We start from the raw sequence: 19,414 nt of genomic DNA, 5'->3' as shown, positions 1-19,414 counted from the left end.
ACTCTATCATAGATTAAACCCCACTAATTTTCTGGAATCCTATATAGTGTTATGGAGAAGAAGAGAATTACATTCAATAATAATTATAGCTATATATTATCTAGAAGTTTGAAAACGAAATCAGAGGCATTTTCTTGGGATTTGACTGCAGAGAACCACAGTGAGAGTTTCATTATCCACACATGGAGAAAACATAGAACCAAGTGCAAAAAAAATAATTCTCATGTACAATAATCAGAAAGTTATGGATTTGATTCCATTTTCCTCTCCTGCACATGTCATTGTACCTCTGGGTCAGTCACTTCAGTCCTAATTTTTCACCAGTCTGCATGACCTGAGTGTTAGAATTATGTTTGTTATCATTCTTACATTTGTAATTTTATGTTACTAGTTGTTTTTCTATTTAGAAGTTTAGTGTTCAAATTTGTTGATCTCAAGTTTTTACAGATGGTGACTCAGATCTTCCTGGGATACTCCTGAGCTGTAAACCTATCTCTGTGTTAATTAAATTTCTGTGTCTCCCCTCTTTGTTTCTGAATCCACATCCTACTGTGAAGATAGGATGTGGGGTTTCACCCCCTTCATTCCTTTTACACCCTTCTTGCTAATAAAAGACACAAACAAACTGAAGGTTTTCAGAACACATGGTGAGCGGCTTGGAGAAGCAGTTCACTGCGTCTTCTCCTTCTGCAGAAGTTTGGTTGAAAACTCATATACATTGTCTGTGATTCTTTCTTTTTATGTAGGTTTGAGAAAATACCTATCACCGAGTATGCCATTTTATTTTGTGCATAAAATAGTATCCACACACACACACACATATATGTCAAACCTGACATGCTGAGAAATGACCTTAAAAAGGCTGGCCTTACCCCAGCCCTGTATAAATGCACACCTTTGGTAATATTCTGAATGAAAAGGCTGATTCAGGGTGACATCATGAGATATCTATTTAGAAACCTTTAACAACGTCTTATGGTGTAATACTTTTCAATAGGATTTATTTAAATACAGACAGAAATAATATCCACAAAGAACTGACTTTACATTTTGAAATTGCAGACTGCTACCACAGCTTAAACAAAACGTAAAGGGGATGAGCATTTTTTTTACATATCAACTCTCAGGTATACAGTTTATTCATGGGGTTATATGATGACAACCTGGAAGTGAGACGTGTCAGGACACAGAGCTTTGAATTGTGTGCAGTGCTTTTATACATCCAGCTAAATACATCACCATAACAAAATAACATCAAAACAATCTATACATTGCTGCATGTGCAATCTGTTTCTTTTTAATGTAAAAGAATGAAGCTTTATAAATATGATTTTACACTGTCAGTTGACTGGAGTCCTTCCTCTAATACAGCAGTGATGCTCAGCGATCCTCCTTTGCTGTGGTTTCTAGGTGTAACTTAAGCTGCAGAATAACGGCATCAAATGCATCACAGATCGGGAATAAAAACTGACAGCTGGCACCAAGAAGTGCTCCCTTAACACACCCAAATACACCAACGTTTACATGGGTTCACGAGTGCCTCTGCCTACTGAACAAGCGGCTTTGTCTGAAGGGCGTCTACAGGAAGTAAGGGGTCGTGGTTCGGGGAGGGATGACTCTTTCGGAGTCAGGCACTGCTCTGAAGAGCTTTGGCTCCCTTGTGTTAACGTCTTTGAAGACCATGATGGATGCGATGTTGCCGCAGCGGTAGCAGTAATTGGGAGCCGACCACACCGTGACCAGCTTCTCGTCAAACATGAACTTGTAGCCTTCATGGACGAGCTGATGTGCCCTGCAGATGAGCTTCAGGCTGTTGATGTGAACAAACTGCAGAAAGAGAGAGACAGATTAAAAAAAAGCAGGAATAGTTAGCTGAATAGTTTCTGTCCTGGACTATATATATATATATATATTTAAAACTGACGGAAAAATCCAAAGGCCATCTGTCATTTTGACAGATTACAATTCACACACATAAGGGTTGGAACATAGAGAAAGACAGTTCATGTGGTAAAGGCGACATTTATTAATTATGATTTCACAATATTTCTTCTCCATTTCAACACTGCAGCTGGCTTCTTTTCAGTCTTCCATAACTAAAGGATTCAATACTGAGTTTTTTCACTCACTTTACAGCAGCATAGACAGCTCTCAGTAACCCCACTGCAGAACATTTTAACCTATTTTAACTCTTCAGTTTTCTGAACCGTGGTTATTACCATCCATTAAATTCAGAAATTCCACTACCATAGTTTCAATGGTAATGGATGATATTTATCTTAGATTTTAAAAAATATGTTTTTACATATGGGTTTAAATTGTTGCTATGTCATGACAAAAGAAAAAATTTACTTAAAGTGAGCGTAAAACCTTTTTTTTGCTAAATTGAAGAAATTACTCCAATTTTGTTGATTCCATCAGCCATTTCTATTGTGATACTTGCAGGTAAAATAAACGTAGGTGAAAACATGATTATTGTGAAAGTTTTACATGTAAGAATTTTTTCCTTTCTAAAAGTCACATACTACAGCTTAAAAGGGAGAGAATTGATGAGATCTTCTTAAGATTTGAGACAAGAACATAAGGACAAGTCTTATGTTGTATCCCCATTAACTCACTATTGGACTGAATAGTGAGTATAGGACAATAGGCCTTCTATCTTCCAGTTCTTATTGTTGTGTCTTTGTTGTCTAACTATATGATTTATTACAGGTTGATAAGCAATTTGACCCATTCAGTTTTCCACCACTTACCTCATTTGTAACTTTAGCTCCAAAGAGCCAACCGGCTCCTCTGGGGCTGATGGCCCAGGTGTCTACGTCTTCAGGGTCTGACCACACCAGGTCACAAAAAGCTCCTTTATGAGGGATCTCCTGATTTCGCTCGATGGTTCGGATTTGATCGAGGGTCTTTATGTCTGGAGAGAGGCCGCCGTGGACACACAGAATCTGTTCGTCCATCAGCTGACAGACAAGGACAGGAACACAATCACACTTCCTTTTCAGCTGGATGTTGGCGAAGCTGTTTAGGTTTATCCAAAATGCATTTTTCACGAAAACAAACATGACATATTCTATACTTACAGCTGCAACTGTTAGCATGTCAAATACTTTAGTGCAGTACCGCCAGGCGTTCGCATTCCCGTATTTGGTTTGGCACTCGTCTGTGAAACATTAGACATTCCCACAGAGTTTAGGGGTGTGGGCAGCCGGCGCTTGGCATTTTCTACTAAACTAACCTCACCATAAAAGCCATAGACTTGCGTAATCTGCCTGCTCTCATGGTTCCCACGCAGAAGTGTGATGCGGTCGGGCCACTTGGCTTTCAGCACCAACAGGTAGGTGAAGGTCTCCAAGCTATAATATCCTCGGTCAACAAAATCCCCCTGGAGACAACGGAGGCTGGTCACACAAACTCCAAACACCACGACTCTCACGTTCAGTCAGACAGAAACCAACAAACCATGAAGATGTAATTGGTGTCTGGAACCTGGCCGCCAGTTCGGAACAGCTCACACAGGTCATAAAACTGACACAAACAGAGGAGAAATTAGTTTGGACCTTATATTTCCACAAAACACAACCAGAATCTTTTTTGTTTTACAATACAGAACAAAAATAAAAACCCAACCTGACGAATTTACAGAAAGTATCTTACCTGTCCGTGAATATCTCCACATACAGTCACTGGTGTAGAAACGGGCTGAACGTTGGACTCCTCCAGCAGAAGATCACACACATAGTCGCATAACCTCTATGAGAAAGAAACACGGTCAGAGGGAAGGGCCTGCAGCTGACCAACATGTCCACCTTCAGTTGGACAAACTCTAAAGAGAAAAGGAACTGCTTGTTTAACTCCTGTTCTGGTCTCTCTGCACTGGCTCCCGGTGTATTTTAGGACTCATTTTAAAATTTTGGTTTTAACTTTGAAAGCACTTCATGGTGAGGCTCCCACATATATATTGGACCTTTTGAATCCTCTCTGTCCATCTAGGACTCTGAGATCTTCTAATCAGATGCTACTGTCGGTTCCCAGAACTCGTGGTGATGAAGCATTTCAGGTGGAGGCCCCAAGGCTCTGGAACGCTCTCCCTCTATCAATGCGTTGCTCCGAGTCAACTTATCTCTTCAGACTGGCTTTTGGTTAATTTTGTTCATTGATTTTAGATTATTTTATTATTGATGTGTTTCCTTTTTTGTAAAGCATTTTGTGATTTTTATGTCTGTGAAAGGTGCTATATAAAAAAAGTTTACAATTCCATGTTAAGGTTTATTGTTCTTGGCTAAAATAAATCAGGCAACATAAACACCTGAAGGGCAGTGGTGTCCAGACTCCCAGGGGACATTTTTCCTATTTTACTTCTATCCCTGTTTTAACACACCTGAGTCGAATGAATGAATGAATGATTGAATGCATGCATTCATGCTGCTGTTAGACTCCAAACTGGATCTTCAATATGTTGTCATGTAATTCCACTTCTAAAGCAACGTCATTGGCTCCCGGTTGATCATCGGGTGGATTTCAAGATTTTGGTTTTGACTTGGTGAGCTCTGCATGGACTAATCATTTCGGAACGATTACATCCATACATCCCAATCGTGGCCTTGAGGATCTATGATCAAGAGGTGCTGACTGTCCTCCATACAAAATGGAAAAACTAAAGGAGACAGAGTCTTTTCTTTGGCAGTGCCAAGTCTTTGAAACTCCCTTCCTCCGACTCTCAGATCAGCGGATTCAGTGGCTTTCTTTAAAGGCCAGTTAAAATCATATGTTTTTAAATCTATCTTTGCTTAATTTTGTTTTGTGTATTTGTTATTTTGTTTCTTGAGGGACTTTGTGATTCTTATCTTGAAAGAGTCACAAGGGCTCTATAGATAAGGTTTTACTTACAGATGTTAGTGACAACATCTGTCAGACATTAGTAACGAGGATAATTTACAATCTGGCTTCAGTTAAACCTTACTGTGTACAGTGTGACCGTAGGTAACATTATTTTATTGAACCTGCGCAGTATAACATGGAAATCCTGGGATTTTTTTTTAAATCAGACAGTGTGTGTGTCTACAAATCATTAAATGCAAGATACAAAAAACAGCATACATGGACAAAATAAAAACAAAAGTTAAACAGCATACATAGCAAAAATAAAAACAAAAACAAAAGTTAATACAGCAGTGATAGTTCTACTGCAACCCAAACTAAATCGATCAAAGCTTAAGTGGGGAGGAGCTTCCCTTTGCAATATAGGACAAAAACTCTTAAATAAATAGACAGAGTTACAATAGATCAGAAGATATCCGTGTTAGAATGGCCCAGTCAAAGTCCAGAGCTAATCTCAATTGAGCATCCATCGCCAGGATGGAATATTTATGTTTAGCAACACTTCTATTCCAATAAGCCTAAGCTATTTTATTAAAATTAATGGCAATAATGCGGAAACCGTCAAGAGGAATTAATATCTTTGGAAGGCCCTGTTGATCAGTGTTGTGACGTTCTGTAGTGCTAAAAATATGATCATGGCAAGTGGGCTAACGGATCAGATTATTATTACCGCTCGAGCGTGATAGATAGAAAAAATTGAAATGTAAAATAAATGCAGGAAGCAAACAGGCCGGCTGTGTTTGGCTCCAGCATCATAACATTCCTCGGTGAGATAAACTGTTGACTGCACACTATTCACTTCCTGTCCAAAACAACAGCTTAGCTTCATCAGCTACAACAAGCTAACGTCCCCTTCTTACTCTGTTCCTGTTTACTACAACAGAGAGACAGCGCTGCTAGCCATTCTTAAACACATGTCTGTATAAAACACGTTTCACAAACGTCACATTTACCTTGAGGTCATTTTCCGGGAGGTATTTACACTGTTTGGCAATCTCCGCATATTTATCTAAATCTAGCGGCGCCATTGTACCGCGAAGAGTTGACTCTTGCGCGCTTCCTGCGACGCTTCAGCGGAGTTCCACACACCTCTTCTGTTGCGCTCTACCGCCACCTACAGTCTGCGCGATCGAACTGAACATGTACCAGTCGGAACCAAGCTGAAGCTCAGTAAAAGTTCAAGTAGAACTATCAAAACTAAACACCTCACATTTCCATTTCCCTCTAAACGTAAGGAAGGAGATTTAAACACTACAAATGAAAACTTTATCTCAAGGAGATTTAAAAATGATAAATTTATATTTGATGGAGACAAATGTCATTTGTGCAAAGCTATATTATTATTATTTATTTTGAAATCAGCACATGAATGGCTGGCTTCAAGCTCAATTAATGTATATCACATAGGCTTCTTAACTTCTTATGATGTAAAGCTTCATATTCTTTACACATAGATGTGACCAAAACTCTCCTTCTTAAATTATTAAATTGAAGAACGTTCAAAACTTTTAATTTTCTTCTGGTTGTTCCACGTACACGGTTTAAAACTAAAGGGGACCCCTGCCTTTCAGTCGGTGGCCCCAAGTTTGTGGAAAAGTTTATCCTTGCAGCTCTGTTTTGCTGACTCTGTTGAGTTTTCTTAAAAAAAAAAGCAACTAAAATCATATGTATTTTCCCAGGCTTTTATCTATGTTTTGTATGTTTTTAAGGCTGGTTTCTGTTGTACAGCATTTTGTGATTTTATGTCTGTGAAAAGCATTAGATGTGTTTATTCTTTTGCTATATTTTCACAAATGTATATTTCATGTGTACTTGTTTTTTATGGAAAAATTATGAATTAATACATAAAAACAGGGTCTATGACAAGAAACATCTTTGTAGAACAAAGGTAAGGCTTAAATACAAAGTCAAATAGATTGTTAGAACAGGCAAAGCATCAGAAGCGAAGGAATTCAAGTGTGTGAGATTGTATTGATATGCTGATAATGCTAGCCTCCATCTTATCCTTTTTCACCTGGGAAACAACCAATAACAACTGCATGAAAAATTAATATTGAAACAAGAAAATAACATAACCAAATAATATGTAACAGAAATTAATGAGTAGTTGAACTCATGATTAACTGAATTTATCAGTAATTGTGCAAATGCAAAATAAAACTAAAGCTACTTCAACTGACGCTGAGATCAATGTCAGTAATAGATTATAATGTAAAATAAATGTAATCAGCAATAGAATTATGAATGGTTATTTGTTTTAGAAAACCATCTGAGGAAGTGATTTTCTTTTCCCACTAGACAATAAATTGGTCAAAGCTTACAGAAAAATTTTCAACTCCTCATTGATTTTCTTCTTTGATAATCATTAAATTCAAGTCTGAGTTTAAAACTCATCTCAACACTCAGCTTGCTTTGTTGACATTTTGATATGTTATTCTTTGATAATAGACTATGATAAATGTGTTTTACTTGTACTATTAGATTTACTATTTATCTTTGACACACAAGATCATGAGATCCTTAGCTATAGGTTTGACTAGTGGGTGGGTGTCACAGCTTTGACCCTTCAATACTTTAGGTCCTCTTCAATAGAAGATATCTATCTATCTATCTATCTATCTATCTATCTATCTATCTATCTATCTATCTATCTATCTATCTATCTATCTATCTATCTATCTATCTATCTATCATCATGACGCAATAAGAGCTGTTTACATGTTTTGACCACCAGGAGGCAATATAATCCGACTATAAAAAGAGAAGCCTTAAAAAAAAGCATGTAAAATTCTCTGTCAGAAACAAAAAAAAATTCACTTTCTTATACATTAAAACGCACCAAATGTCTCCAGAATGATATATTACAGAGTCCGTTTGAAAGCACAATGAGCATACATATATGTATTTTTATGTATTTTTTACATTTATTAATTGTTATATTAATTGTACTGTCTTTTGTAGAAGGGTGTGTGTAAGGTGTAAGGTGTCTGGGGGAAAGCATCTCTCAGACACCTTTGTAGTATAACTTAAGCAAACCGTTAAGAGGAAGTCTCTAGTTATTTCATAATCCAACAGATTTTTTATAAATGAAATACAAAACGAGCACAAACAGGATATCAACTAACTGTCAAATATGACTATTGGAAAAAGTATTTAAAAAACAAGCCAGAACATGTCATTCCCTTATCACAGCCAGTTGGGAACAACCTTGTGACATAACAAATAAACCTGCAGGGGAAAAAACGCTTTATAATCTGTTACGGGTATAAGACAAAGTACAATAACTAGCGGGCCTATTATTATAAAATACAGAAAAATAAAGTAAATTAAATAAATTTATGAATGAGGATATTTAAATGACGATGTTTGACAGTGTAGTAGGGTCGTTTGATAATCCTCTACACGTTAAAACCATGCTAAGGGATTGTCCAATCAGCAACTGAAACAGCTCCAAGAGACCGCCCTCCAGAGCTCCTATTGGCTGCCGAGCCCATCAGTCCATGTCAGCAGCTAGGTTGCAGTGAGGCTGTCGGCAACAACAGCAGCGTTACACCGCCGGGCGACATCAATGGTGGAGTACGAGTTTATTCAGGGCCGGGTCTGAGGGAGACCGTTACCGGGGCTTATACATGGAGAGCTGAGAGCGAGTATGAGCTTAACGTCCTCAATGATGTACATATCCCCAGCCCTGCTACTCATTCTCTACGGATATATTGGGTTTTCGGAATCTGCCCCTCGCATCAGTCCCAGCGATGCGTCGCCTATCTCCAGCAGGAAGCCCGGCTCAGGCGGCTGGGACGCTTTTCGCACAGGCGAGCCTCGCGCTGCTTCACCCGGGACCAGATCCCTGTCCGCTCCTCCGGCTGGAATCACATCCCACCCGACAAGCCCCGGCAGCCCTGGCTCTGAAAAGGCGACCACCTTCCAGCCTCCAACAACGGACCCGACAACCACCACCAGTCGCACCACTGCCACCCTAGACGCTGGAATAACCTCCCCTATTAAGGAGCAAATAACAGCCCCGAGTTCCAGGCTGACCTGGACGCGCAAACGCTCCACCGATGCTCAGACATCACTTCTTAGCCCGGAGAAGATGCTGCAGACCATGGTGTCCATGGTTTCCCAGCACACCACCAACGATGCCTGGGCTGCAGATAACGCTGCGTCTGTTACCTCAGTAGAGAACAGTCAAGGGGAGCGATTTGGGGTGGGTTGTTTTTTTTTTTTTTTTTTTTTTTTTTTTTTCCAGTTGGATTTGTGTTGCATACAGTAACAAACACGGCGCCAGTGTGTTCACTGACTCAGGCTCAGGCTGCTGGAAGCTCGCGCTGTCATTTTGACGCAGACAGCGACCATAAAAACATGGCAACAATAGACAGACCACCAGTTTCTACACTGCACCCTTTCACATCACAAAAGCCCGCTAAATGATACATATTCCATATTCACAAGGTGCATAGTGCAGGTGCTTCTGCTTGGCCTTTGATGTAATTTGCAGGCCTTTTTGTTAGAAGATGAGCCACACACTCCAGTGGGCTGGAGGAGGAGGGGGAGCCGTGAGGGGGTGGATGGCGGTTCTGATGCTGCTGCTCGGTAAAACCTCTCTGTCCCTTCAGAAATCTGGAGAGAAAGCAGGAAGGTAGCAGCGATCAGCTGCTTCACCCTGTCTGGATTGTTGTTTTGATGGCATGTTCAGCATCAGAACAAGGCCATCCAACCAAAATGGCCAGGCAGGCTGAAGCCATGAATGAGCAATGACAGTGGGGCCCCTCCCCTCTCACACCCCGCACACATCCCACCCTCCATGTGAATGTGTTGTTCTGTCAGCAGCAGACAGATGCTGAACGCTTTTGAACCAGAATGGTTGTTAGAGAAAATCCCACCTATCTTTTGTCTTTTTTATTATATGGCTTAGATTTATCCAATTTACAAGGGGGCTTAAGCATACAGAAGTGTTTATTTTTGTTCTGTTCTTGAAAGTCTAAATCTCATCATTTTAATCTTGAGATTTCTTCTTGCTAAGTAGTATCCTCAACCCTGAACAACAGGCCTTTTAGCCATATTTAGCCATATTGACTTTCTGTAATGGTGTTTGTGCTTTAATAGCAGTTTGTTTTCTTCCGCTGTGCTTTTGTGAACCGTTCCCTGTTCTGATCGACTGTTTGGCCTAAAAAGATGGTGCTCTTAGCCAATGCGTGAATACCAATGCTCGGGGGTCAGTTTGCCCATTCATGCCCTCATTTTGTACATGTTGCCATTTTATCCCAGTCTAATTCCATATGACTCCTAACAACAGTTGTGTCCATTATGCTTCAGTTTATTTCTCTTGGTCATTAATAGAATTGTAATAATTAATTGGGTTAATCGTGATGAATATGCAGTGGTGGGGAGTAACGAAGTACAAGTACTTTGTTACTGTACTTAAGTACATTTTTTGAGTACTTTCTCCACCACTGTGAATATGAAACCATCATCAACTAATTTAGTAATCAATTAATTGTTAACTCGGGTATTCAGACTCAAAAAAGGCCATTTGCTGAATGACAACATACTTAGAGAAGTAATTAATCCAAAAGTGTACAAAAAATATGTATACATGTTGCATTTAAATTTGTCAAGATGTTTTATCCAGAACTCTTCAAGTGGCATAGTAAAGTAATGCTGCCTTGTTTTCTTATTTAAAAAAGGAATATATTTTTTTAATTTGCATTTCAATCTATTTCTAATATTGTATAATAAGTATTAAGTGGTTAAACAAAAAAAACTGTGGCAATTTTAATAATCAACTACTAAAATTATCGTTAGTTGCAGCCCTAGACAATAAGTACTTTGATGAACCCTAGAAATAAATATATGTAAACATGCTCAAATTTAATGTATTTTTATTCAGATGTACATTTTTGTGAGGCTCTTATATTACACCATGTTTCCGTTGTTTGTGGTTCTGAGCCCAGGTGGAGCCTGTTGACTGTCAGCAGATCTGACAGATTGACCCATAATCACACCACAATAACTGGATGACATCCTGCTATATTTTCATTGCAGTTATAAAATCAGCTCTCTTTACTGTACAATATAGACAATTTCTTAAGATATCGCATTGGTTCTCAGAGCAGTAAAACCACACCTGGTGACGGTTCCAGTTCAGACCACAAAAGATCTGGTACAAAACCATCAAAATGGCCGTGTGGAAAAGGCAAAGTGACCAACACTTAACTGATCCCAGGTCAGATTGTAGCAAGACTTACTGGCCTCAGTAGAAATCCAGGATGTAAAGATGCCAGTGAATTATTATTGAAGACAGTCTGTCTATTTTCTATAGCTACTTCATCCTGTTTGGAGTTGCAGGACTGCTGGAGCCTGGCGCAGCCACACACCTACTGAAAGCTCAGTTAGATGCTGTAGTGAAAGACCCAACTGAGAGCCCAAAGCACCGTTCCTGCAGAGCAGCAGCTCTGCTCCACAGTGACCTGAGCCACGCAGTCATGTGTAGAGTTTGACTGCACTTTGAATTTGAAGGCAAATGTGCCTCTAGGGATTATTGAGAAGACATTATTAGTTGGCACACAAAACAGATTCACACTTGCTGATAATCTGTTGGTGTTTTTAGTTTTGTTTGCATTCAGTAAATATATTTTTGGGATTTTGAGGCCAACACTATGGTCTTTTGCATGTTGCTACCCAAAGGTAATCTCATGCCTAATGACTGTTCCCTTATTTTTTTATTGTAGCCATTTTTTTCCTTGAGAACTTCGTTAGCATGCAAAATTATAAACATAATCAACAGTATAGTTATTAAAAAGCGAGATAAGAAACTAACCAAAAACAGGTTGGTGCAGCTCAGTATGATACTTTGTGGTCGGTCACGTTCAGGAGAGCGTTTCCACTGTCAGTTGGACTGCTACTGGGCAGACAGTGTTCAACACAAATGCTTAACATGGTATTATACTAATGCAGTGACTAACGTGACATACTAATAGGTTTCCCCCAGTGTATCATGACCCTGGCGGACCACCAGTCTCTACTGGATACAAGTGGGTGTGCATCAATTATGCCGTCCCTCCACCTGCCTGTTGGCCTCACATGCTATTGTTTACAGCTTATAATACCTGCTGGTGCATCTCTGAATTTTTGTAGCTGAAATATTTTTAATAGAAAAACATGGTGGACTGCCCCTATTGCTTAGCAGGTTTTCTGGGGGAAACCTTGCACTGGTGTAATGAAATGAAAAAGAAATGACATCAGACTTGCATATCGGTTTAGGACACTCAAAGACTCTTTACAATGAAATCAGTCATTCTCATTCATGCTGTGATGAAATGTGTATCTTGTGCTTGTTACAACCAGTGGCATTTTTCTGTCCCCCAATTAATGGATTATGTTGTGTGACAACAAAAGCTCCACCCTAACTGTACTGTCCCATCATCCTAAGGGGGCCCAGGTTCATACGGTTGGAATGGCCACTTTTACAATGGAAACAGACAAAATAGCTTATTAAACCACACCGACCCATGACATACCTCTCAATGGAGACGAGGCTCTACATACCATCAGATGTATTATTTCCATTTTACTGTCAAATTTGATTTGCTATATATGAAATATGGAAAATGCTTGATGTAGTAACTGAAGGTTTTGTGGTGAGTGGTTAGTGTTATCTGTGGGGGGTTGTTGTGTTACAGTCAGCTTACAAGACAGGAAGGAGGTGAACTCTGCCTCACTGCAATGCACGCATCCAGTCTGATCTGCATCAAACCTGTTGTGTAACTTTGGAGAAGCACCTCCGGATTCCTGTTATCCACCTGGAGGAGCTGGAGGTCGAGCGGGAACTGTAGTGGCTGTGCGGAATGAGACACATTCTTTGCACGTCACACTTCTTCAGGGGTGATCACAGGCGACAGACCGTTAGACTGTACTCTACAGACCAGCAAAACTGCCTTTGTTACATAAACGCACAAGCTGCAGTGGAACCAGAGTGTAATCCAGAATGGGATGCCTGAACAACATTCCACTAAAAATTCAGATGTTTTTTTCCACCTGAACTGTCTGACGTCTTTGTCTGCTCAGTGCAGAATAAAGACAAACAGTGGCGCCTTCAGTTGCCACACCTAACTTGACATCAGATAAATAATAGATTACCTCTCTTTTACTCTAAAGGGTTATCATCAACATGCCTGACATCATGTGTTCAGGTTCGATCAACTCGGTTTGGTCGAACATGTATCTCTACATGGGACTAGAGATTATTCTGTACTTCAGAAAAGGTGCAAAAGCAAGTTTTACGTTTTTATTTTTCAGATGATGTTGTGAACAATAAAGAGTTGTTGCTCCTTCCTCAGTCATACTGCACTTTGCTCTCTCACTGGGGCTGCCAACAGCTCCAAGATATTTCCGTCATGTTCATGTTTAGTCCATTGCTGTGTGCAATTTCCCTGCAGATATTCCCCAAAACAATGTTCCATTGTCACTAAAGGTGGAAATATTAAGCAGCGTTGCTGAAAAGGAATGTAAGCCTGGTAGCTAACGCCAACATTGGACTGTACAGGTTTATGAAGTATGCTGGATTAACTGCTTCCCTATTCACTGTTTACACCAGCCTCATAAAAAAGATTATACCAAGAGGGTAGGGCGCTGGCTTGCTGTTGTTATATTAAGGCTTAACAGTTCAAAATATTGAATAAAAATCATTTCAGCTTGCATCTTTTGACCTCACAAATAATTTGATTCTGCTTTTGACCTCTCTTTTCCTTTTTCAGTCTGATCTGAATGAAATAGCATACTCACCCCTCTCATTGGGTGTTTTTCCGTGTCGATGTTCTGCAGAGACCTGGTTTAGAGCATTTGATCCATTTCAAATAAGGGACTTCTGCCCTGTTTGCATTAAGATAAACATTCTAACCAATCCATTTATTTGCTCTGTGGACACACTCAGTAGCTAAAAGGGACTGTGCTCATACAGTGACTTGAAATCTAAAATTCCATGGTGTCAGCATATCATAAGAGATGTGTTAATACTTAATAATCTGAGCCAGGGGGAACATATTTAAAATTAGACGGAGAATGGAGCTGTGATGAACCCCACATGTTATGTGTATTTGCACAGATTTATTATTGCCAAATAAAACAAAACAGCTCACTCCGCAAAGTCGAACATGACAGTTGTTACACCCAGGCAGACTATGACTGATCCAGTGGAAAACCAAACATGCAAATGTCCCATTATCAAACTGATGTTCATGAAAAAAAACTTATTTATGTGCTGATGATAGTAAACAGAATAATAATGTCCATGTTAAATGCTGCATTGTATTCTGACTGTTCTGTAAATCTGTAACAATCTGTAACACAAAAACTGTTTCAAAAATGCCTTGTTGTGGAATACTGTGTGGTGTTTCACTTCTTTAAAAAATGTTTGGGTTGCATTGTTTCAGATCTTCTCCATACTGGTGCTGTAGACACTGTTTTATTAAAAACACTCTCTGTAGGCCATGTTTGGGTGTTTGAACTTATTTCTGTGAGGCTACCTGCAGCTCACGGTGCAGCACTTTATAATAAACCGATTTCTGCCTCTTGTCTTACATCAGATATGATATTTACATACTTTGTCCTTCTTCTTTCATTGCTGATCTCTACCCTCCTCGCAAACCAGAGGTGGTGTGTAACTGCAGCAGCGGCGCTGAAGGAATTTCGGATCCAGACGTATGCAACCAGAGCACCGGTCAGTGTTCCTGCCTGCTGGGCTACACAGGCCTGCAGTGTGAGGAGTGTGAGGAGGAGTACTTCACCAACGGCACCAGCGGCTGTCTGCCCTGCTCCTGCGACTCTTTCGGGGCCGTAAGCCCGAACTGTGACAGGTCAGGATGTTTTTCTGTCCTTTAAGGCGTACTTTAACTTTAGCAACATTTGTTTTTGCCGAGACCTCAGCAGTGTTTGTGCTACAGTTGACCACAGTTTAATGACAGACTGAACTAGATATGAAGCACCTAAAATATTAGCCATATTTGTATATATTTTTTTTAAATATGTGAGACACAAAAAAAAAAGCTAAAGTGAACATTTATTCATTTTCAATGTGTCTACTTTGACTCTTCCTGTCGGTGAAATGTTGCTGTCCATCCCAGTGCCTACATGTGGGACGTTGGGTTGGAGTATGTAAATTTGTGAGCCCACAGCAGACCTGAACACAACACCCTGAAAATGAACATGTGCACCAAGGTGTTTTGTTCTCATCAGCGCTTATTGAGCCGCAACCCATAAACCCCCCCCGCACAAACGTTACACGCACACGCACACACACACACACACACACACACACACACACACACACACACACACACACCACCAGAGAGCCATTTGATAGGCAACTGAATGCTAATATAACTGTTTACTATTCAACCCCAAAGGTTTATGTTCTGCAGGTGGCTGGGGTGGGGGTTTCAGGACCACTCTAACAAAGGTTCTAGTGAAAAGGGAACAACCTTGACCTTGATTTTTATTTTATTGTGACTGAAAATCGTTGTCAGTTTTATGTTGCTGTCTCTGTTACAATTTCCTACGGTTAGCAGCTGCTATCCTTGAATCTAAGCATCCAGTAAAAATCACTTAGCTGGCTTTATCTCTTTGTTTTCAAGGCTACAAGAAGTAAATAGTCACACCTGCAGTAAATAACTTTCTTTTTGTATTTTGAGGAACTACACATTAGCTTTCCAGCTAACACAGTTAGTGAACTTTCCATAGGCCACATAATGTAAGTTGAAACATTAAGTATTATGTTTCCAACATAACTATCTCAGACTTTGGCACATCTAGCACTTCAGATGTCCTCAACCTGCCTGCATTAAATTTGTAAATCAGATTTAATTCGTTGTGCAAATTAAATACTGCAGTTGTTTGGAAAACTTGCTTTTAGTGGAGGGCAACAGCTGTATGCAGGCTTTGCACCAGCAAACAGGTGGAGGAGTTATCCTATGAGTTCTTTGTTCACCCAGCAGGTCTTGATGCTCAATTCAAATTTTTTTATTTTTTTTTTATTTTGCTGAAATCCAATTAAAAAATTGTATGTGTAATTGTACATATGACTGAATGATGAGTCTGTGTGGATAGTTTATGTCCCCAAAGTGACCCACATGCACAGAACAACAACGTTAGACGTCACACAGCAGAGCTTTGTTGATGGAAATAACAACCTGTCAGTTTGTGAATAATGTCAAACCTTTTGGCCTTTTGGTATGTTTTGGTATAAACCTGAGGTTGAGGTTGTTTGAGATGCTAATATAATTACATAATTACGTATAATGACCATATTAATGTTGTTCTCAAAGAACTTTAAAGTGTATGGAATTGCAAAAATCCTATAGTCTTAATTTAATAAAATAAAAACATGTCAGGATGCATGCATCATAATCACAACCACGTCATAAGAGTGCAGTGATCATCAACTTCATGTGCTTCATGCGAGGCATGTTGCATAACAAAATGGCATTGCGTGTTGACTTCAGGGGACAGTTAAAACAAATGGCAGTAGCAATAATAAAGACTTTACTACTAACAGTAAAAGCTCCAACAACAATAATTCACAGAAAATGGTTTGAGCAGGAAGCAGAACTTTGAAACGCATCATGAACAAGACGGTGGAAGTGACATCATCTAATAATTGCTGCTGGAAGTTCTTCAGTTTCCAATGCTTCTGTTGTTTGATTATTTGACTTAAAGTCCATATTCTCAAAAGTCTTAAAGTCCACAGTCGGTAATGAGTTTATGTACTGGGCTGAGGGGAAAGCATGTTATTGTGTGTGCAGGTGTGTTCAGGTCTCTGTCAGCCTGAGGAAAGAAGCTGTTGCAGAACTTTAAATGGGTTTAGACAAGTCATGCATTCATCTGGTGTGGTTTATGTTTGATTAGTTATTGATTTGCAGACATGTTGTAAAAACTCTGACAACACACACTTTGAGATCTGACAACTGAGAGGTAGTTTCAACCTTCTGACGCAGCTCCACAATACACCACAACGTCCTGAACCAGGCTGATGACCTCCAGCATGGAGGGCCGGGTCGCGGTGTTTCACAGCTCAGTTCTCCTCCAGATACTGTGTACATCAGAACCCGACCTGATCCTGGTTCTGAGCATTGATCTGACCCGTCATTCAGGAGGAATGATGGCTCACCCTGCTTACTGTCTGAAATCAGAGTCGGTGCAAAGACTGCACATCATGCATGCAGCTTCCCCACAAGTCACAAGAACTGAAAGGTGTGCGTGCGTGTGTGTGTGTGTGTGTGTGTGTGTGTGTGCGTGCGCGTGTGCGCGTGCGTGCGTGCGTGTGTGCGGGTGTGTGTGTAGGGAGTGGGTTGGGGGGAGCAGTGGTTAGAAAAGTTAAAATAGTCTCTATGCCTCCTGCCTGTTTCTAGGAAAAGAAACGCTGCTGCTGCTGCTGCTACCCTCCAGCAGGCTGAGTCAGTGTCCACTGTAGTGTGGAGGATGTGTACTGTCATTCTCATAGAAACACGTCACCCCATACACATCCATAAGTACATAACTCTAAGAGGAGTAATGAATCCTGTCTGGAAACGCAGCAGATGTTTGACACATGGGTGAAGCTGTGTAGTTTTGCTAAGTTCAGATACCAGAGGGTTCTTGTGGTTTTGGAGGTTCTTGTTCTGGTTCTTGTGGTCTCACTCTGATGTTTCGGGCCTGGACTCAGATAAACCCTGCTGGCCTGCTTTACCCCATCCAAGAGCTTACCACTGTAAACTCCACAGATTAGCCAGCTTCCCTCCAGCCCCCTGCCCTCCAGCGTGCTTCTTTACAAATCTTTCCCATTAAGTAATGAGCTGTGATGGAATCAGTCTGGGCCTTAATCTTGCATATCTATTATGAATTAAATATCTGGAGTTTTCACATGAAGTAGCTGAAATCAGCCTGTCTTTGTGATGATGTTTATACACACCTGCTGGTAACGACTCCAGAGTCATCAGCGCTACACAGAAAGAGGAAGGACTATATGAATGAAAAGTTCTTCAATATGTCAAAATCTGAATGTCCTTCTATGTACCAGCTATTATAAAATAAAAATATATGATAGCACCTCAGATTGGCACAGCTCACCTAAATCTTTGGATCAGCATGGCAGCAATCGGTGAAGTTACACAAAGCCCAAAGCTGCTCAGCAAAGATCAGATTGATGGGGGTCAGATTAAATATGTTGTATCTTACAGGGAGGCAAAGGGTTAGCATGAAAAACGGCTGCAGCTATTAATTCTATTGATTCTATTGATTAATTGATCAAATAAAAAGTTTGCACATACTGTATGTGCATTTATTGTTTGTTTGGGCAGCTGCTACTATACAGTAAAAACTGTTGAGTCCATAACAAATTTTCCTCTGGAGACAATAAAGTATGTTCTATTCTATTCTATTCTATTCTATTCTATTCTATTCTAAACAAATTAAAAGATACAAATGAAGAATTAATTTAATTCATTTATTAAATAAAAACATAAAAATCTTATTGCCTAAAATACAATAACATTGAATCTGATTCAACTGAATACCAAAAGGTGCTTAATAGGAGTTTTGTTCACTGAATTTGAACCAGGTAAAGGTAAAACTATGCTACTTGAGCAGTTCTGAGCAGAACATATTTACAGACATAAAGATTGTTTTTTTTTATCTTAAATGCAAAATGTACCTATTTTTGTACAGTTTTGGCTTAATTACTTCTCTGAATATGTTGTTCTTCCAGCATATGGCCATTTTTTGAGTCTGTATTCCTCAGCTATCGATTAATCAATTACTAAATTAGTTGATTATTTCAGTAATCAAGTCGTCACAGTTAATCCAATTAATGTGAAGCAGGGTTATCTCTTTAAATGCTGGCCACGTGGGAAAGTTGTTCGAGTACAAAAAGGTTTTCATTTAAAATGAAGACGAGCTTTCTGTGGAAACTCTGAAATGTCCATTTTTGTCTTTCTGTAGTGCTAAAGTGCCACATTCAGGCCACATTCAGGCCACATTCAGGCCTGCACAGCTACTATAGCACAGTGGCTCATTTCGGTCTGGATAATGACAATTCTACTAACTATACTGCGTTTATGAGGAAAGTTTTAAAAATAACACATAACTCAGTTTTCATGTTTGCAGTGTCTCGAACTTCATATCTTGTCTACCAAGTCAACTCAAAAGCAACACCGACAGTTATATGATATTGAAAATCCCTTGATTTAAGAGGGCCCTCTGTTTAAAAGAATAGAGGAAGATACACGCCCATGCAGGTCTAGGTTCATCAAGATTTACATAAATCAGCAGGACTTCAGCATGTCACATGGTGACACATTTCTGAAATAAACCTACAGTTGGAGAATCTGGACTGGTCAGAAGAAGATCAGATACAAAGTAAGATCAACAAGCTTGAAGTCTGAACTATTTTGTTGTGTTTCTCTTTAAAGAAGCGAACCTTTATGTGAGGCAGCATTATGTAACAAGATTGATTGTAATGGCAGAGTTCACAGAGCTTCTTCTGTAAACCTCAGGAAGGGGA

At 39.7% G+C, this 19,414-nt stretch overlaps 2 protein-coding genes across 2 annotated transcripts in view; one reads left to right on the top strand and one right to left on the bottom strand.

Annotated features, from left to right (window-relative positions):
• Window positions 1-973: 973 nt before the first annotated feature.
• On the bottom strand, window positions 974-5,980 carry LOC106953218 (serine/threonine-protein phosphatase 6 catalytic subunit). The gene is made up of 7 exons (XM_015041819.1): window positions 5,835-5,980; window positions 3,658-3,753; window positions 3,463-3,528; window positions 3,244-3,385; window positions 3,084-3,163; window positions 2,754-2,963; window positions 974-1,827 (listed from the first exon to the last, which is right to left on the bottom strand). Exons 1-7 carry the CDS (start codon window positions 5,907-5,909, stop codon window positions 1,579-1,581), a joined length of 918 nt encoding a protein of 305 aa, XP_014897305.1. The 5' UTR covers window positions 5,910-5,980; the 3' UTR covers window positions 974-1,578.
• A 2,408-nt stretch (window positions 5,981-8,388) lies between these two features.
• The window catches only part of LOC106953216 (multiple epidermal growth factor-like domains protein 9), a 40,738-nt gene continuing 29,712 nt past the window's right edge, over window positions 8,389-19,414 (top strand). Inside the window, exons 1-2 of the mRNA XM_015041817.1 lie at window positions 8,389-9,074; window positions 14,531-14,735. Of these exons, the coding sequence (XP_014897303.1) occupies window positions 8,531-9,074; window positions 14,531-14,735 (749 nt within the window). The 5' untranslated portion in view covers window positions 8,389-8,530. The remainder of the gene's footprint in view (window positions 9,075-14,530; window positions 14,736-19,414) is intronic.

The sequence above is a fragment of the Poecilia latipinna genome, unplaced genomic scaffold (assembly GCF_001443285.1).
Source record: "Poecilia latipinna isolate Pla-1442-1.1 unplaced genomic scaffold, P_latipinna-1.0 Scaffold570, whole genome shotgun sequence".
Taxonomy (NCBI): domain Eukaryota; kingdom Metazoa; phylum Chordata; class Actinopteri; order Cyprinodontiformes; family Poeciliidae; genus Poecilia; species Poecilia latipinna.
Note: the sequence above shows the minus strand (reverse complement) of the source record. Positions and strands in the feature narration are given on the sequence as shown.